At 41.3% G+C, this 16,594-nt stretch overlaps 1 protein-coding gene across 1 annotated transcript; it reads left to right on the top strand.

Annotated features, from left to right (window-relative positions):
* The first annotated feature begins 9,778 nt into the window (after window positions 1-9,778).
* LOC110169108 (leucine-rich repeat, immunoglobulin-like domain and transmembrane domain-containing protein 2) lies at window positions 9,779-15,598 on the top strand. Its single transcript, XM_020934623.2, is given in 4 exon segments — window positions 9,779-9,813; window positions 12,577-13,358; window positions 14,833-15,168; window positions 15,171-15,598. Coding segments are annotated over 3 exon segments (1,533 nt in total). The 5' UTR covers window positions 9,779-9,813; window positions 12,577-12,589.
* The last annotated feature ends 996 nt before the right edge of the window (window positions 15,599-16,594 follow it).

Below are 16,594 nucleotides of genomic sequence, written 5' to 3'. Positions count from 1 at the left end.
CCAGACACCCTGCAGAGGAAACTCATTTCATCCGCTTGTATCTGCGATCTCGTCTTTTCGGTCATTACATAAAACTCATGGCCATAAACTCTTTTTACAGTCAAACCAAAGTCTGGCTCAGAATTGGACTTTTTCTCCACTTCATGGCCTCAGTGGGATACAGGGACTTTACACAGACATATGTTTAAGACTTTAATGCTGCATTCAGACAAAACAAAAAAAGCATTTATTCACTTTATTTATTTATTTATTTATCTATTTATTTGACAGGGACGATGCTGTCATACGAAGTCACAGAGCTGCAGCTGGTTGGAGGCATGTAGAATGTTTGACAGCTGGTGCTAATTCTCATTTAAAGAGCCACTAAAACACCAAAATCACTTTTTTCTACTAGCTGTGTAAATGGGTCTAAAATAGAAGTGTATCTCTATCCCTGACCTTATTTTGGCGTTTTAGTGCATATTTGTTAAAAATCAGACTTTTGGGTCAAAGTCGTGTCTGTAACGGACTCTTTAGGATCAACTACGGCCTGGATATTTGAGTTTTTTGGTTGGACTAACAGTTGCCAATGAGACAGACGCAGGTTATTAGGAGACGAGCACAGACACTGGCGTCTACGGGCGGTTGACCTGGCACCGCTGGGCACCACCTCGTCCCACCGTGTCTGGAAAAAAGGGAACCAGCGTGATCAGAGCACAAATGTCCGCTCTGTTTTACAAAGTTTGGAGCGCACCGGTCCGTGCCGTGTTGGATTTTTGCTCCCCCCAACCCACCGGGCACTGCCCACTCTGGAGGATTTTTAAGATTTTGCTTGAGGCAGAGTAAAGCTTCAGGAGGGTGTTTAATGGCTCTTTAAAAACACAATTTTATTTTTTAATTTTATACAACAGTGCAGTTTCACTTTACTGGCATTTCCACATTCAAACTGTTTTACGTGTAAAGTTTATGTACATGTCCCAGGAGTCAAACGGTAGAGCTGAAAAATCTGAATTTTTTTGCGAAATTTACAACCCCTCGATGAGTTTCAGGCGAATGTTGTCAAATGTAAAAGCTCTGAGTAGAAGTGTCTGAACGCAGCATTAGATTTACTCTCACGTCGTGTTGAAACAGAATCTTCTTTGGCCTTTTCACCCACAGTCGTCCAAAAGGGAAACCTGCTTCACACTGGTTTGTAAATCTGTACAAATGTTTTAAACTTTTGTCTTCTTGCACTTTGTACTTTGCAGAGGGGAAATGTGAAGTTAAGTTTGTGTGTTTTCTTCCTGTTCTCTGCATATTTACTGTGTATGTTCTGTACACATGTGAGTAGGTCTTTAACAGTGAGACGTGCCGGCATTTTGAACACGGTTTGTTATGAAGTAAAACACATGTCATTTATGGAATTAAATATTTTTATACAAAACAACTTTAAATGTGTGCTTTTATGTTTGAACATTCAGCAGCTCTGAAAGATAAAGTCATACTACGGAACATTACAAACAAAAATGACTTATTTTTCCAAAACTCTACTAGAGTCTCCAAATGTTCTTAGGCCCCGTTTACACAGACACGGGTATTTTTAAAAACATACAAAACACAACAACGTGTCTCTGAAAATGAATCTTTCTAAAAACTCTGACTAGAGAGGAGATTGTGATAGAAATTTAGATTGTGGAAAGATTTCTTTCAGTCTGTCTATGTGTAAATGAATGTGATTTGTACCTGAAACCCAGAGCCGTCATGAACATGTGTAAAGGTTCATAAGACACAACTGTCTCCTCCTTCAGGAAACCCTTTGTTGTCCTCAGCTGTATGTTCATTTAGCACCAGCCTCTGAAACCAAAGTCACTTTGCTTTGATATGTGACTTGTATTTCTGTATAAATACTCAGAGCAGGTGATACGGGGCAGATACTTGGGCAGATACTTGGAGATGGGGGCAAGGCAAGTTTATTTGTATAGCACAATTCATACACAAAGTAATTCAAAGTGCTTTAGGGTAGATGTGGTAGGGACATTCTGCTGGTGGACAGAGGACAGAGGCTGTTGGTCTGTGGTCAGAGGAGACCTAGGCCCTGTCCATATCTGCTGTAACAAGAATAAACCTTGGTCTATATTCCAAAAACTCATCGGGCTTTGCAAATGGATTCATTATTTATCTTCAGGAGATATATAATTTTTGCCACAACAAGATTCTGGAAAACTATGATTTGGCGTTAGAGTGTAAAGTGAGATAAACAGAGTTTTAACCCTCTCCAGGCAGGCGTTGCAGATTAGCAACAGCTAAATTCCAATTATCTACTTACTCCACATCCATATTTTATGAGCTTTTTTTACTCAGGAGCCTTTTCTCCATCCATGCTGATAAACATGGGCAATGCAGACTGTGCAAGAACGACTACACACAAACAGCCTGCCAGAAGTGCAAAATACTTTTTTTGTTCACAAAGGATAAAAAAGTCAGGATTGTATATTACTACCCCATATGATAATTTTCCCCAAATATCAGATTTTTCCTGATACTAAAAATGAATTTGAGCCTGAGAGGGTTAAGAGTTGATGCGCCAGAAGTGTGACCAGTGTTTCCCTTTAGCTCTGATGATGATGATGATGATGAAGCATCAGAGCAGCAGTCGTGTTTCTTCTGCTGAAACACTTTTCATGTGTTTGCATTTGCACACACTGAAGTTTGTTTGTTTCATATCCACGACCAGAGACAAATGAACTTGGAGGTCAGTGATTTATCCACTTCTTTAACAGATCTGTGGAGAGGCGAGCCCGCTCACTAATGCACATTTTTCAAGGTATTTTTGAGTAATACTTACACGTATAAATACTTAATACTTACTTATGAAATAAATGCTGCAGGTTTGAATCTAATTCAGGAGAAACGTCTCAAACGTCAGTAGCCGGACATCCACTCATACCTGATCGATAAATCTATCTCCGCCCCGAGAGAGTCTGAAATCTTCTGAAATCCTCCAAGACACCGACACGATACAGACAGAACAGAGACTCATTCTGCAGGAGACATGAGCAGTAGAGCGAGAAGTGACGGGTGCAAGAGCGAGACAGACAGAAGAGATGATGCGCTGAGGAAGATGCTTTTTGTTTGTGTTTTGAACATTTATTTGGTTTCATACACACACCCTCCTCAGGGAAAACACACGAAGAAGTACAGATAATGCAGCTTTTAAGATAAAGGCGACTGATCTACGAGTCGATGGTGAGATTTTGGCGACGGCAGCGACAAAATGACTCAACGCAAAAAGACGACAAAAGCTTTCAGAGGCGATAAAAGCAGACGGCTCAAACTTGAAAACGTTTTTGAAGACGTGGACACCTGCGGCTTATATTCAGGTGCGGCCGATATATGTACAGTTTCAAAATTTAGTTAAAATTTAGTTGATGCGGCTTTTATTCAGATGCGCTCAAGTGTGGAAATGATGGTAGGTCTCTAAAAATGGTGAAAAGCTCTTACAAACTCTGAAAGCAGAAGGTGAGTGAGGAAGAACTTTAGACCACTACAAACTGTTTTAAATGAACTAGTTTGGTTTTAAATTAACTGTGATTTTACGGATCTTCACAGTGAACTGGAATAACACAGAGACTTAGATCTGTCACAGGTGGAGTCTGAGTCGAGTGTAAACACATCCTCTCCTCGTCTTCTCACATTCGGGATTAAAGAGGTCAGATTACAGCCATCTGTCTCCGGGTTCCTCCTCTTCCTCCTTCCGTATCCTCCTCTCCTTATTTACTCCCTCCGTCTGTTTTCTGCTCCTCCATCTCTCCTCTCTCTCCTTTCCTTCTTCCCTCTCCTGTCTGTTCCTCCTCTCTTTCATTTCTGTCTCTAACCCACAGGTGTCAAACACACGGCCCGGGGGCCAGATCCGGCCCTCCAAGACCTTTAATCTGGCCCTCGGCTGATTTTCTACTCAAATATTTTAATTATATTTTCTATTAAAATCTTGTTAATTTTCTGTGGTGTTTATCACAGCAGCGTCTCCAGCGTCTCTGTACGTGGCCCCTCCCACCAGAGCAGCACAAATGAAGACTTGTCTCTTTCCAAACGCTCTTAAAGGACGATCGTTTTGACTGTTGACCGTGACACCCTCATCAGAAAAATGTCCAACATGAGAAAAGTGGAGCCGAGTGCAGGATTTTCCAAGAAAAATTGACTTATTCCTATTTACATACAAGTTAAAGTTAAAACATTGTGTTGAAATTGGATTTTTCTTAAAGTTTCAGGCAGGTTGTTCATAATATTATAATATTTTGTAAAAGAAGTTCATCAATTAAAAAATATTTCTGTAATAGTTTTGCGTTTCTCTGCACAAATATTTGAACTTATTGTTATTTTTGGGGTTTATATGACATGAGTTTTCTGATCCGGACACTTTGGGATCAAAGTCGGTTGGATACGGCCCCCGGACCAAAATGAGTTTGACACTCCTGGTCTAACCCCTTCGCTCTTCCTCCTCTGTCTCACTCTTATATCTCCTGTTCTCTGTCTCCTTCCCTCTCTCTTCCTCTCTATCCTGTCTGTTCCTCCTCGCGCTCAACCTATTCTTCCTTCACTCCTTCCTTCCATCTCTTTCTGCTCTTCCCTCTCCCTCCCTCCCTCTCTCTCTCCCTCTCTCTGGTATAATCCGTGGTTAACACAGATGGGGTGTTGTTCCGATGCTCCGGTCTCTGTCTCTGTGGGACATTAAGTGAATGAAGCTTTTGGGATCAAGCGGGAATTCACCTGGGAACGATTTGGGAGGATTTAATCTTGTCATGTGGTCATACAGGAAGTGCTCCACTTTTTAAACTCCATACACCAGGGGTCACCAACCTTTTTGAAACTGAGAGCAACGTCATGAGTACTGAGTCGTACGAAAGGCAACAGTTTGATACGCTCTTCTGAAACAACAAATGTGTTCAGTTTGACTTTAGTTATACATGAATTATTAATGATAATCATCTATGTCATCTAATAAACTCAACTTTACAACATATAAACCATAACCACTCTAGAGCCACATCAGCCCGTTTGACATTATAATGTGTTTAAAGGAGCGTTGACACATTTGTTTATGTTTTACAAAAACTAAACTTAAAGGTTGTATAGAGGATTTTCCAAGGAACGAGAAATCCAGCGACTGTTTGTCCTTTTTCAAATGTTGCGCATGTGTGAAACCACCTCCCCTCCCCTACAGCTCCTACGTAGAAACGCCTCCTCTCCCGCCTCCTCCTTACGCCACAAACAGGTTTGTTTACAGCCGGTGAGCTGCACATGACTTGTAAACAACTAACTACAGTGTTGGTTAGGCAAGACGGAGAAGTGAGGAGCGGGGGGAGGGTGTGCGGACATTTCGTGCGCGGACGAGAAGTGAGGAGCAGAGAGAAGAGCGGAGCAGGGAGACAGGAGAAGGAGAAGGGCGCGCGAGATTCAGTGCGAATGAACTAGCTACAACACGCAGCAGCAAGCGGACTCTTTCTTTGCCTTGAAAATTACGTTTTCAGACATAGGATATCGCTTTCGTGTCCTGAAAAACGTTTGTCTCGCTCTTGGAAATAAAGTACGTTTTCATAATAAGCAGAAGTTTCCTGTCCAGGAGTAATTTGTGGACCAGTGCTTCAGTCTTTAGACCCTTCGTCTGCTTCAGTTGCGCCATCGCTGGAATGAATCTTCAAGAATCACCTTAGTTTGGCTTCGCTGCTTTTCCCCTTGTCTTCTTCTTTCAGCGACCTCAAAAACGGACTTTCTTTTGCGGCGAACTGCTCCTGGATTCTTGTCGCCATTGCAACAAACTTTGTGTGAACTGCGAGGAAGATATAGGTCAAAAAAAGCCGCTAAGAACTGTTGCGTTGGTGGAGTAAACAGCGTCTGTGCGTCTTGCGTCTGTGGACTGCGTGACAGTCGTACGTAAACCACGTACCGGCGGCGCAGGCAAGTCAGTTACACTAGAAACGTAGGGAGTTTGATTGACAGCCTGTCAGCTCACAGATAACGAGGCAGTGTCGTTATCTATTGGCAAATGTTTAGCCCCACCACGTCCAGAGTTGATGAATTTTTATTCTCTTTTTTTTGGTCATCATAATTACAAGGCTACTGCATCTATAATCTATCATTGACAATTTGAAACAAAAAAAAATCCTCCATACAACCTTTAAAACTGAACGTCTCATTTGCATAAACTGCACTGATCACTCACTTAAATCGCTGATCTAAACTTTATGTATAATGAACATATTTTTAAATGCAGGGGTGATTTAAAATCAAGGGTGATTAAAAAAGAACAGCAACAGAATAAAATTAAATTGTAGATGCAGCTCACTAATGAGTTGTGCTATTTTTTAGAACCGGACTGTGGACAACTCATGTAGTACTTGGAGGCGACCTGGTGCCCCCTGCCAAACATCTTCACTAGAATCATTTGAATGATTTCAGACCTGGAATTTCTGATCTCGGCTGAACTAAAAGGTAAAAGGAGATGTTCACTTGAAAACTACAGCTTCATGACATCACAAGGTGGAACAGAGCGTTTGGAGCTTTGGAGATGTAGACAAATAATAAATATGTTTTTAATTTCATTTTTTGTACATTATGAAATCATAATTACAAATTATTTGCCAGTTGTGTACATAAAAACAAAACAAAACAAAACAAGGACAACTCAACCTCAGAGTTAGAAAATTAATTTTAATGTAAAAAGAAGAGGTGGGACTTGTAAGTCGTGACTTGGACTCAAGTCAGACTTGAGTCACAATTTTTAGGACTTGAGACTTGTTTTGATAAAATGGACTAAGACTTGGGATTTGACTCGGACTTGAAGCTTGTGACTTGAGAAGGACTTTAAAATCTGAATTCTTTCTATTCTGACCGTAATTATTCACTCTAACATCTTGACAAGACATTTAAAAAGGAAAAATGTGCATTTCTACAACTGTGTAAATACTCATATATAAATATACTATGACTTTATAAGTACAGTTTATCTTAAAATTAATAAATCTCATAAATTGCAAAAATCTAAGTTACTTTGGTTTAAAGACTTGAAATGACTTGAAGCTCAAAGCAGACGACTTGGACTTGACTTGGATTTATGGACCAGTGACTCAAGACAAAGAGTGTCAAACTCATTTTGTTCCAGGGGCCGTATCCAACCGACTTTGATCCCAAAGGGGCCAAATCAGAAAACTCACGTCATATAAACCCCAAAAATAACAATAAGTTCAAATATTTGTGCAGAGAAACACAAATCTATTACAGAAATCTTTTTTAATGGATGAACTCTTTCTTTTACAAAATATTATAATATTATGAACAACCTGAAACTTTAAGAAAAATGCAGTTTCAACACAATGTTTTAACATTCACTTGTATGTATTTCATAGAATTTAGTCACACTTTCTTTTTGCTTTTGCTTTCCTAAAACTTAGCATCTTTTAGTAACTGTAAATCTGTTATTTCTTGTTGCTTGTCTGTGGGCACATCAGAGGTTTTGACTGTGAATGGTGTGTGAAAAATTGCAAATTCTGTCTTCAGGTTTTAAAATATAATTAAAATATTTTAGTAGAAAATCAGCCGAGGGCCAGATTAAAGGTCTTGGAGGGCCGGATCTGGCCCCCGGGCCGTATGTTTGACAGACTTGCTCTAGACTCTTGGACTTGCCTGTATTTGACTTGGGACTTGACTCGGACTTGAGGTCAAAGACTTGAGATTTACTTGAGACTTGCAAAACGACGACTTGGTCCCACCTCTGGGAAAAAGGTTTACAGAATAATCTCAATCATCGTCAGCATCATCCGTCAAATTAAGACTCCGTACAAACATTTTTATGAGGACACAACACATCAACAGTTTCAACTTTCCTAATGCACGTGATCTTATGAGCGTCTGTTTTACCCAGTGTATTTAATTCTAATTCTTATTATTAATTTAATATCGATATTTTGTGTTGAATTTGAAATGAATCTACTCAACATTTAAGCTTTATACATAACTAAACACGTAAATTATTTAAATGAAAAATCAAAAAACAAACAACTTCCATAACTTAAAATACACTTAGGCTACGTTCAGACTGCAGGGCTTAATGCTTAATTCCGATTTTTTTGTGAAATCCGATGTTTTTTCGAGGTCGTTCACATTTCCAATTAAATGCGTCTTGTCTGTGACTTCAGTGTGAACGGTAAACGGCCCGAAAGTGTCCCGCATGTGACACTGGAGACACGATGACGTCAACCCCATGCGTCAACCGCAGCGATCGTGCTCTGTGTTTACGGAAGTTGTCCAAACATGGTCGCGAGCATCGAGCACCTGGAGATTTTACAGTTCCGGTTTCCGCCTGCTTCAGCGCAGAATAGTGACGTTTGTCGCTTGTTAATGACGTGTAGGTCGGATGGATGAGCTTTGGCCGTTCAGACTGAAGTCGCATGTGAAAAGATCGGATATGTATCGGATTCAGGAGCACATATCCAAGTGGTGTGGGAAATATTATGTGTTGGTCATGCTAATTCACCCAATATTATGGACTTTGGAATGACAACAGGGTGGAAAACACGTATGACTATCTATAGGTCTATATAACATGTTATTTCTGTACCTGGAGTGCCATAAAGAACATGTTTTCTGTACTTTGAGATGCCACGAAGCAGAAAAACTGACATATGTGGACCCCGTGGCATGTTCCCACCCATGATAAGGTGCACTGGGTCAGCAGTATTGTTCATTTTCTTGCTGTATAATGCTAAATCAACAAGTTAATGTTTTGTCAAGATGTAGTATAAAGCTACCCCTGATTTTGAGTTGGTCAGAGACGTCGTCCGGGGTGGCAGTTGTACTTGGTAATAACTTTGAATCTCTCTCAATGGAAATGCTGAAATAAAGTGGCCTGTTCTCTCGGATTCTCCATCTCCTGTGCTTCTTTTTAGGACACGCATTGAACCTTCCGAAAAAAACCACAGTGGCCTGGATCACATTTGAAAAATTCTGATCTGTGTCGTTCCGACTGACATTAAAAGATCGGATACAGGAACATAGAAGCCAAAAAATCGGATTTGGGTCACTTCAGGCTGCAGTCTGAACGCAGCCTTAGACTATTTAAATCGGACCTGGGCATTGTACATCTCCCTGGCCACATGGTCGACTCTGACCGACCTGTTTAAACTCATTTGGAATTACAAAATAAACATATTTTATCATTTTACCTCATGCATGGACTAAAACTGTATCACTTTAATTTTAGAGCTGTTTTTTAATGACATTTTTCGTAATGCAACCTCACTTTTTCGTCGCTTAGTCATAACATAAACTCTTACAAGCTCGTCAAAACAATATTTACTGTTTTTTTTATTTTTTATAAAGAAATACAATTAATATTACGCAGAATTGAGTTACAATATTTTCTGTTTCTCATGTGGCCCCATGGAACAAACAATTTCCCACCTCTGATTTAAATCATTATCTCAGTTTACACTTGTACTCGAATTAAAAAGTACAGCCCCGTTTCCTTCAGTTTCTAGTTGTTACAGACACTTTGCATTTCTATATTTATCTCTCAGCAACATTTAGCTCATGCCTGTTCAAATGTGCAGACAAGAAACACTAAGAATACACTTTCCTCTGCACGGTTATTTGTTGTCTTAAGCGTTACGTCACGGAGATTAGCTTAATGGGTTTAGTCTATGGAGCTGTCCCGGGCCGTCTCCGCCGCTCCCGATGCACGGACAACAAAATGGACGACTTTTATGGCGTTTTTAAGATCGTTTTGGTGGTTTCTTTGGTTTCTCCCGCGGATTTGATGTGTTTACCCGGATGCACGTGCGCGGACGACCACTTGGGAAGGTGAGGCTGCGGTTACCGTTAGCCACTTAGCGTCACGCTGTGCTATTGATTAACGTTAGCCTACTTTAAAACAGTGCCAAAGACAGTCCGCGTTTGGAGAGCTAAAAGTTTGAACCTTTGAACGTTTTTAGAAATAACCCGTTTCCGAAAAAGAACAATAACACAGAAATGAACATTGTTTATTTTGTTGTTTTTACATAGATATATTGGTGCACTAAGTAACTTTTTGTTTTGGGGTCCGTCACCTTCTTGTTTCTATGGATATATCATTTCTCTGTCTAGAATATTCCACAGTGTGACATTAAACAGCTCTGCCTTATGTTTATTAAATTACAGGTGGTTTTGAAGCTCAAAAATACAGAGAAAAACAGACATTCTGACTGTGAGCGGAGTCGCCTCTCCACAGATCTGACCTGTAACTTGGTCAGGTTTGGTCTCTGCGATGATAGAAAGGTTTAATGCCGTACTGTGGAACATTCCAGACAAAGAAATAACATCTCCAAAGAAAAAACAAACAAAACAAAAACATCTGACGGACCCTTCACTAGAAAAGTTACACAATGCAGCTTTAACTAAGTATTGTCCATTAGTTCCAACTGTGCATGTATGTACTGTGCGTTTATTCATGCCAAGATCCATAAAACAACACACATTTGCTTTATCAAGGTAGATTTTCAAAAAACTTGCAGTAAAAAGTACATTTTTAATTTAAGGTAATTTAGGCCAATTCACCTGGAAGCCTGAGGGCCTAGAAAATTTGTCTGAGGGCTGCATTTGGCCCACGGGCCGTAGTTTGGACATGTCTGCTCTAAGTTCTCTAGTTGGTAATAATAAAATTGTGAAACCAGTGCTTGATTAAGGAAAATTGTTCTGCACTTGGCTCATTCAGGATGAAAATGTGAGTCAGTATAGTCAGATTTTCTTTGTGTTTTGGTCATTTTTAAGCAGCTTTTCTGTATTTTACCTAAACAAATGACAGTTTATGCCTCTGTTTACTGTTGGCAGGGATCAGATTGGTCAAAAATAAGAACACGTGGGACATTTTTTGTATAAAACTGGGACAAATCAGTGGTTTTGTATAAATCTGCTGGGACAGGGGACACAGGACTCCAAACTGGGACTGTCTCGGGTAAATAGACACGTTTGGTTACATTAAATTTGTGTAGGTTGACCAATTTCGTGTCAAACCTAAAGCGCCAGACTGGAAACATAAACATTAGCCTGTTAGCTTGTTAGCCCATTAGCTAATATGTGTCACAGAGCTAATTAGGCTGAGTGCTCTCAAAATAAACTCCTGAAACTAACAACAAACACCAACAACAACCACGCTCAAAGTGAATTAAATAAATAAAACTGTTTGACTGACGCCTCCACAAAAGAAATAGACGATTTTAAGCAGAAATCTTTAAAGGCGCGTGTTTAGCTTTTACGTCAAACGCATTTCTTCATGGAGATGTTGTCAGTTTGCGTGGAATGTTTCACAGTGTGGCATTAAACCTTTCTATTTTCACGAAAACCAACCCAGACCAAGTTACAGGTCAGACATATCCATAGAAACAAGAAGGTGACCGAACCCCAACTGAAAAGTCTAAGATTTGTCATTTGTTTACGTAACTTCAAAACTTGGAAATTAAGAAACTAAACGGCTGAATTACATTTTTAAAAGTTGCATAATAAACATTTCGTTACCTTCCCTAATTGAATAAACTTTACTACTATTACTGCTACTACTTTTATTTACTTTATTGGGTATTTACGGTGTAAAACCCTGATATGTGTCACAGAGCACAGAGTGTTCTCCAAGCTCCTGAAACTAACGACAACAACAACAACAGAAACGCTCACTGTTAATTGGTCCTTGTACCATTTGTTCTTTTGAATTTCAATTAAGAACAAAAAACTATAAAATTGGAAAACAGTTTAATCCGTGTGTCATTCGTTCATTTGTTTTTCAATATAAAACCAAAAATAAGAAAATGAAAAAACAACTATTTTCTTCATTTTTTGTCTCCAAAACCAAAATAAACAAAACATAATGATTTGTTTTTTCAGTTTTTGATTTTGTGTTTAAATGAAAAATGGAATATTGAATGGATAACGGCCGTTTATGTGACTTCTGTGACTGTGATGCCGGACTTTTGCACCATATACGGACTGAACCGGGACTGATCCAGGTCCAGGACCAGAGCAGACTCCAAGCTTTGACTCCGAGCCTCCGTGGGGTCTGAGTCTCTGGTCTGGTCCCGGTCTGGTCCCCTACTTTCATATTAGGCAATGTGTGTGAAGTGTCTTGCCTAAGGACACAATGACAGTTTTTTTTGCCACTGGCGCCTCCTGTGGCACCTACCTACTGGTCTCCCATCCAAGTCCTGCCCAGGCCCGGCCTGCTGAGCTTCTGAGACCTGATGGGATCAGGCTTTGACAAGCTGGTACGGCAGCAGGATGAATGTGACCTGATCGTTCAGACTGAAGTCGCATGTCAAAAGATCAGATATGTATCGGTTTTAGGAGCACATATCCAAGTGGCCTGGGTCACATGTGAAAAAATTGGATTTGTTTCATTCAAACTGTCATTAAAAGATCAGATACAGGAGCATAGGGGCAAAAAAAAAATCAGATTTGGGTCACTTCAGGCTGCAGTCTGAATGTAGCCTTAGTAAAACAAATTTCAATTTTATTCATCTGTATTTTTACTTGCCTTACTGTTCACAAGAGTCAATTTTAGGACCTAATCATTTGTTTTGTCTTTTTTCTCTTTTCCAGATCTTTACAATGTATGGAAGCACCGATGTCCCAAATCCCGGACGACATCCCGCACAACTTCACTAAAATCCGAATCGAAAACTGCCACTTAACCGAACTACCCGCCGGCTCCTTCTCCTCTGTCGGCGATTTGGAGTTTTTGTGGCTGAACTTCAACGAAATCACATTAATGAACATAAAAAGTCTGGACGGTCTCGCCAACCTCACGGAGTTACGTTTACAAGGGAACAAGCTTACGACAATTCCGTGGACGGCTTTCCAGGACACTCCGAAACTCAAAATTTTGGATTTAAAACATAACAAGTTAGACGTTTTACCTGAACATGCTCTGAGGTATCTCCCAGGACTTACTTACTTGGACTTATCCTTCAACAATCTTAACATAATTTCCAAAGATGTGTTCCTAAACTGGCCGTTGTACCAGAAAACGGAAAAAACATGGAGCAAAGAAGGAATCGTTTCGAATGTGGTCCTAGCTTTGCACGACAATCCATGGAAATGCGATTGCAGATTAAAAGGTTTCGTTGAATTTATCCGAACGGTCAACCCGCCCATAATTTTGATGAACTCGTACCTGATGTGCCAAAGCCCCAAGTCGAAAGTCGGCAGGTTTTTCCACGAAATCCAGCTGAAAACGTGCTTGAAACCGAACGCCAGCTCTCCGGATGCAAACGTCACTTTACCTCTGGGATCGAACGCGACGTTGACGTGTTTAGTGAAAGCCAGACCAGAGCCGAGCATCCAGTGGACCTACAACCTGAAGATGATACGAGGATTCACTGGTAAGTATTTATTGTCTGAACCTGCATGATTCGATGGAAATACAGAGTTAAAACCACACTTGGGAACATTCTCTGTGGACATAGATAGGTGCTATACCATAGGGTGGAAGATTGTAGACAAAAAAACAACATCTCCATAGATACTGTCACGTAGAGGTCCTCCTCCAGACCAAAAACCAAATAAAAGTCAGGTGTGTGGAGCTGCAAGCCCACTCACAGCCCACTTTTTAGCCATTAAAAAAATTATTAAAAAGTGACGTACAGGGGCTTTAAGTAAGAGTACTCTTACTTCAAAATAATATTAGTCAAGTGACAGTACAAAGTAAAAAGTACAGTACAATAAAAGGTATTTTGAAAAAAGTCTGATTTATAATGTGAAATGTGTAATGTACAATACAGTGTCATAGTATTCGAGGCTTTTTTTACGGTCTTGATCTCGTCTCATATTAGAGCGCATTTAGGCTCGGTCTTGATGGAGCTTGGTCTTGTCTTGGTCTTGATGGAGCTTGGTCTTGTCTTGGTCTTGATGGAGCTTGGTCTCGGTCTTGTCTCGGTCTTGTCTTGGTCTCAGACTCGAGGTCTGACAAGTGCGATTATATTTCATTACGGCCGGTATATGTGCAGAGACTAAATATCACTGCAAAATTAGTAAGATTATGTAACTGTAAATGTTATGAACTTGAAAAAAACGACTTCATTCACTTTGAAGTGGTTTTCTGTAAAGTGCCAGTGGAAATCAGATTAAAGAAGGGGTTCTCAAACTGTAGGTGACAGAGTGTTTCAGTGCAATCAGTTTGCTTGGCTTATTTTACGCCTAAATTAACATTAACCAGATCAACTGGAGATCGATTTATAAAAACAAAGACATGTATGTGTCAAAGTAACTGTAAAATACAAATAAATGCCGAAAATGACAAAGATGGTCTCGATTTGGTCTCAATGGGCCAGTCTTGTCTCGGTCTTGACCCTCAGTGGTCTTGGTCTTGTCTTGATCTCGGGACCCTGTGGTCTCGGCTTTTCTTGGTCTCGATTAGTGCGGTGTTGACTACAACACTAGTATAATGTATATGAAATGAATGTAATTGGAAGGGCAAATTAAAAAATAATGCACGAAAACTGGTGTTTTCAGAGGCTAGACAAAAAATTGGACAAACAAAATCATATCTGTAAGAAACACAAAGGTTTTACTCAAGTACTGTTACACTGTACAATGATACTCAAGTAGGAGTTAAAGTTTGGGGCCCTAAAGAGAAGAACAATTTTACAAAAAAGTTACTCCAATAAATGTAACTGAGTACCAGTAACTGGACAGGAACAATATGATGAGTACAACAGAGCATCAACATAGACTTAATGGGCCTAAATTACTTTGAATTCTTCCCTAATGAAAAAAACAAACCTTGAGTCTAACCCCAGGACATGCACACTCCACCTATTATTATTTTAATATCTATTTTCTGTTTTCTTTTTGTAGCCATGGAAACCCAAATTGACGAGGACACCTTCAGCTCTCACCTGCTCATCCCGTCCTTACATTTGGCGGACCGCGGACTCTACACGTGCTCCGCCAACAACTTCATCGGAAACTCCTCCGCGAGCGTCCTGGTCGCCATCAACAACCCCAACTCCTCCCCGTCCTCCCCGCTCCCGCCGCCCGTCCCCATCTTATCCTCCGACGAAAACCCTTACGTCGACATCCGCATCGCCAAACAAACCGTCTACGGGATCACGCTGGAGTGGTTCGCCGCGACGGAAAACCCGACGGAAACCTGGTACACGATCCACTTCGGAAAATACGACTCGCCGAAAAAGGAATGACGTACATCGGGCCGGGAATCAACTCTTACTCCGTCGAGAATCTGCTTCCCGTCACGAAATACGAAGTTTGCGTCGCCTTGAAGAACCACCCGCCGCGAGAAGGTCAGTGCGTCGTTTTCGTAACCGGGAACGACGTGAGCGAAATGGAGCAAAGGGAGAGGCTGATCCACATCATCGTTTTGGTTTGCGCGATGGTTTTGGCGGTGCCGGCCGGGATGTACGCGTGCACGACGGAGACGAGGGCCGGGTGCGCTGGGAAGTGTCTGCGGTTTTTGAAAAGGAGGAAGAGACACGGGGACATGCAGGAGATGGAGCGACAGGGGACGTTCGACAGTCTCCAGGCGGCGAGCAGCGAGACGCTTTGTAGAGACGAAAGACCCAAGGACACGGCCAGAGGAGGAAGCGCCGCTCAACTGTACTGACTCTGTTTATGTGTTTGTCAGGGACGGGACGAGAATCTGTGGGTCATTCGTTCGTTTTTAAAATGAAACCAAAAATAAGAAAATGAAAAAAACTATTATTTGTCTCCAAAACTAAACTGAAAAAACGGATAATTAGTTTTTTCAGTTTTCGATTTTGTGTTAAATAACCCGTTTCCCTATGGGACTGAAAGTCCTGGACAAACCAGACTTCCCTGGTCCCTGTCAATCCCAGGTCTGGTCTCTGGTCCTGGTCCAGTCCCAGTCTGGTCCTGGTCTCAGTCCCATGGTCTGGTCCAGTCTGGTCCTGGTCACAGTCCCAGTCTGGTCCTGGTCTCAGTCCCAGTCTGGTCCCTGTGTCAATCCCAGTCTGGTCCTGGTCTCAGTCCCAGTCTGGTCCCTGTGTCAATCCCAGTCTGGTCCTGGTCTCAGTCCCAGTCTGGTCCTGGTCTCAGTCCCAGTCTGGTCCCTGTGTCAATCCCAGTCTGGTCCTGGTCTCAAGTCCCAGTCTGGTCCGGGTCTCAGTCCCAGTCTGGTCCCAGTCTGGTCCTGGTCTGAATCCTGGTCTGGTCCCGCTTTCAGTCCCAGTCTGGTCCTGGTCTCAATCACGGTCTGGTCCTGGTCTCAGTCCTGGTCTGGTCCCGATATCAATCCCAGTCTGGTTCCGGTATGGTCCTGGTCTCACTCACGGTCCTGGTCCTGGCCTCAAGTCCCGGTCTCAGTCCTGGTCCTGGTCCTGGCCTCAGGCCTGGTCTCAGTCCCAGTCTGGTTCCTGTCTGGTCCCAAACCTGTTTTAGTCCTGGTTCAGTCCTGCTTCAGTCCTGGTTCAGTCCTGGTTCAGTCCTGGTTCAGTCCTGGTTCAGTCCTGGTTCAGTCTGGCATCACAGTTTAAATCACAGCTGTTATCCGTTTTTTTTTGTTTTGTTTTTTTCATTTAAACACAAAACTCAGAAAAACAAATCATTATCTGTTTTTTTCTTTGGTTTTGGAGACAAATAA

The sequence above is a fragment of the Boleophthalmus pectinirostris genome, unplaced genomic scaffold (assembly GCF_026225935.1).
Source record: "Boleophthalmus pectinirostris isolate CB_2022bp ecotype Guang Dong unplaced genomic scaffold, ASM2622593v1 HiC_scaffold_14, whole genome shotgun sequence".
NCBI classification, from domain to species: Eukaryota; Metazoa; Chordata; class Actinopteri; order Gobiiformes; family Gobiidae; genus Boleophthalmus; species Boleophthalmus pectinirostris.
The sequence above is the reverse complement of the archived record's forward strand: the minus strand, read 5'-3'. Positions and strand labels throughout refer to the sequence as shown.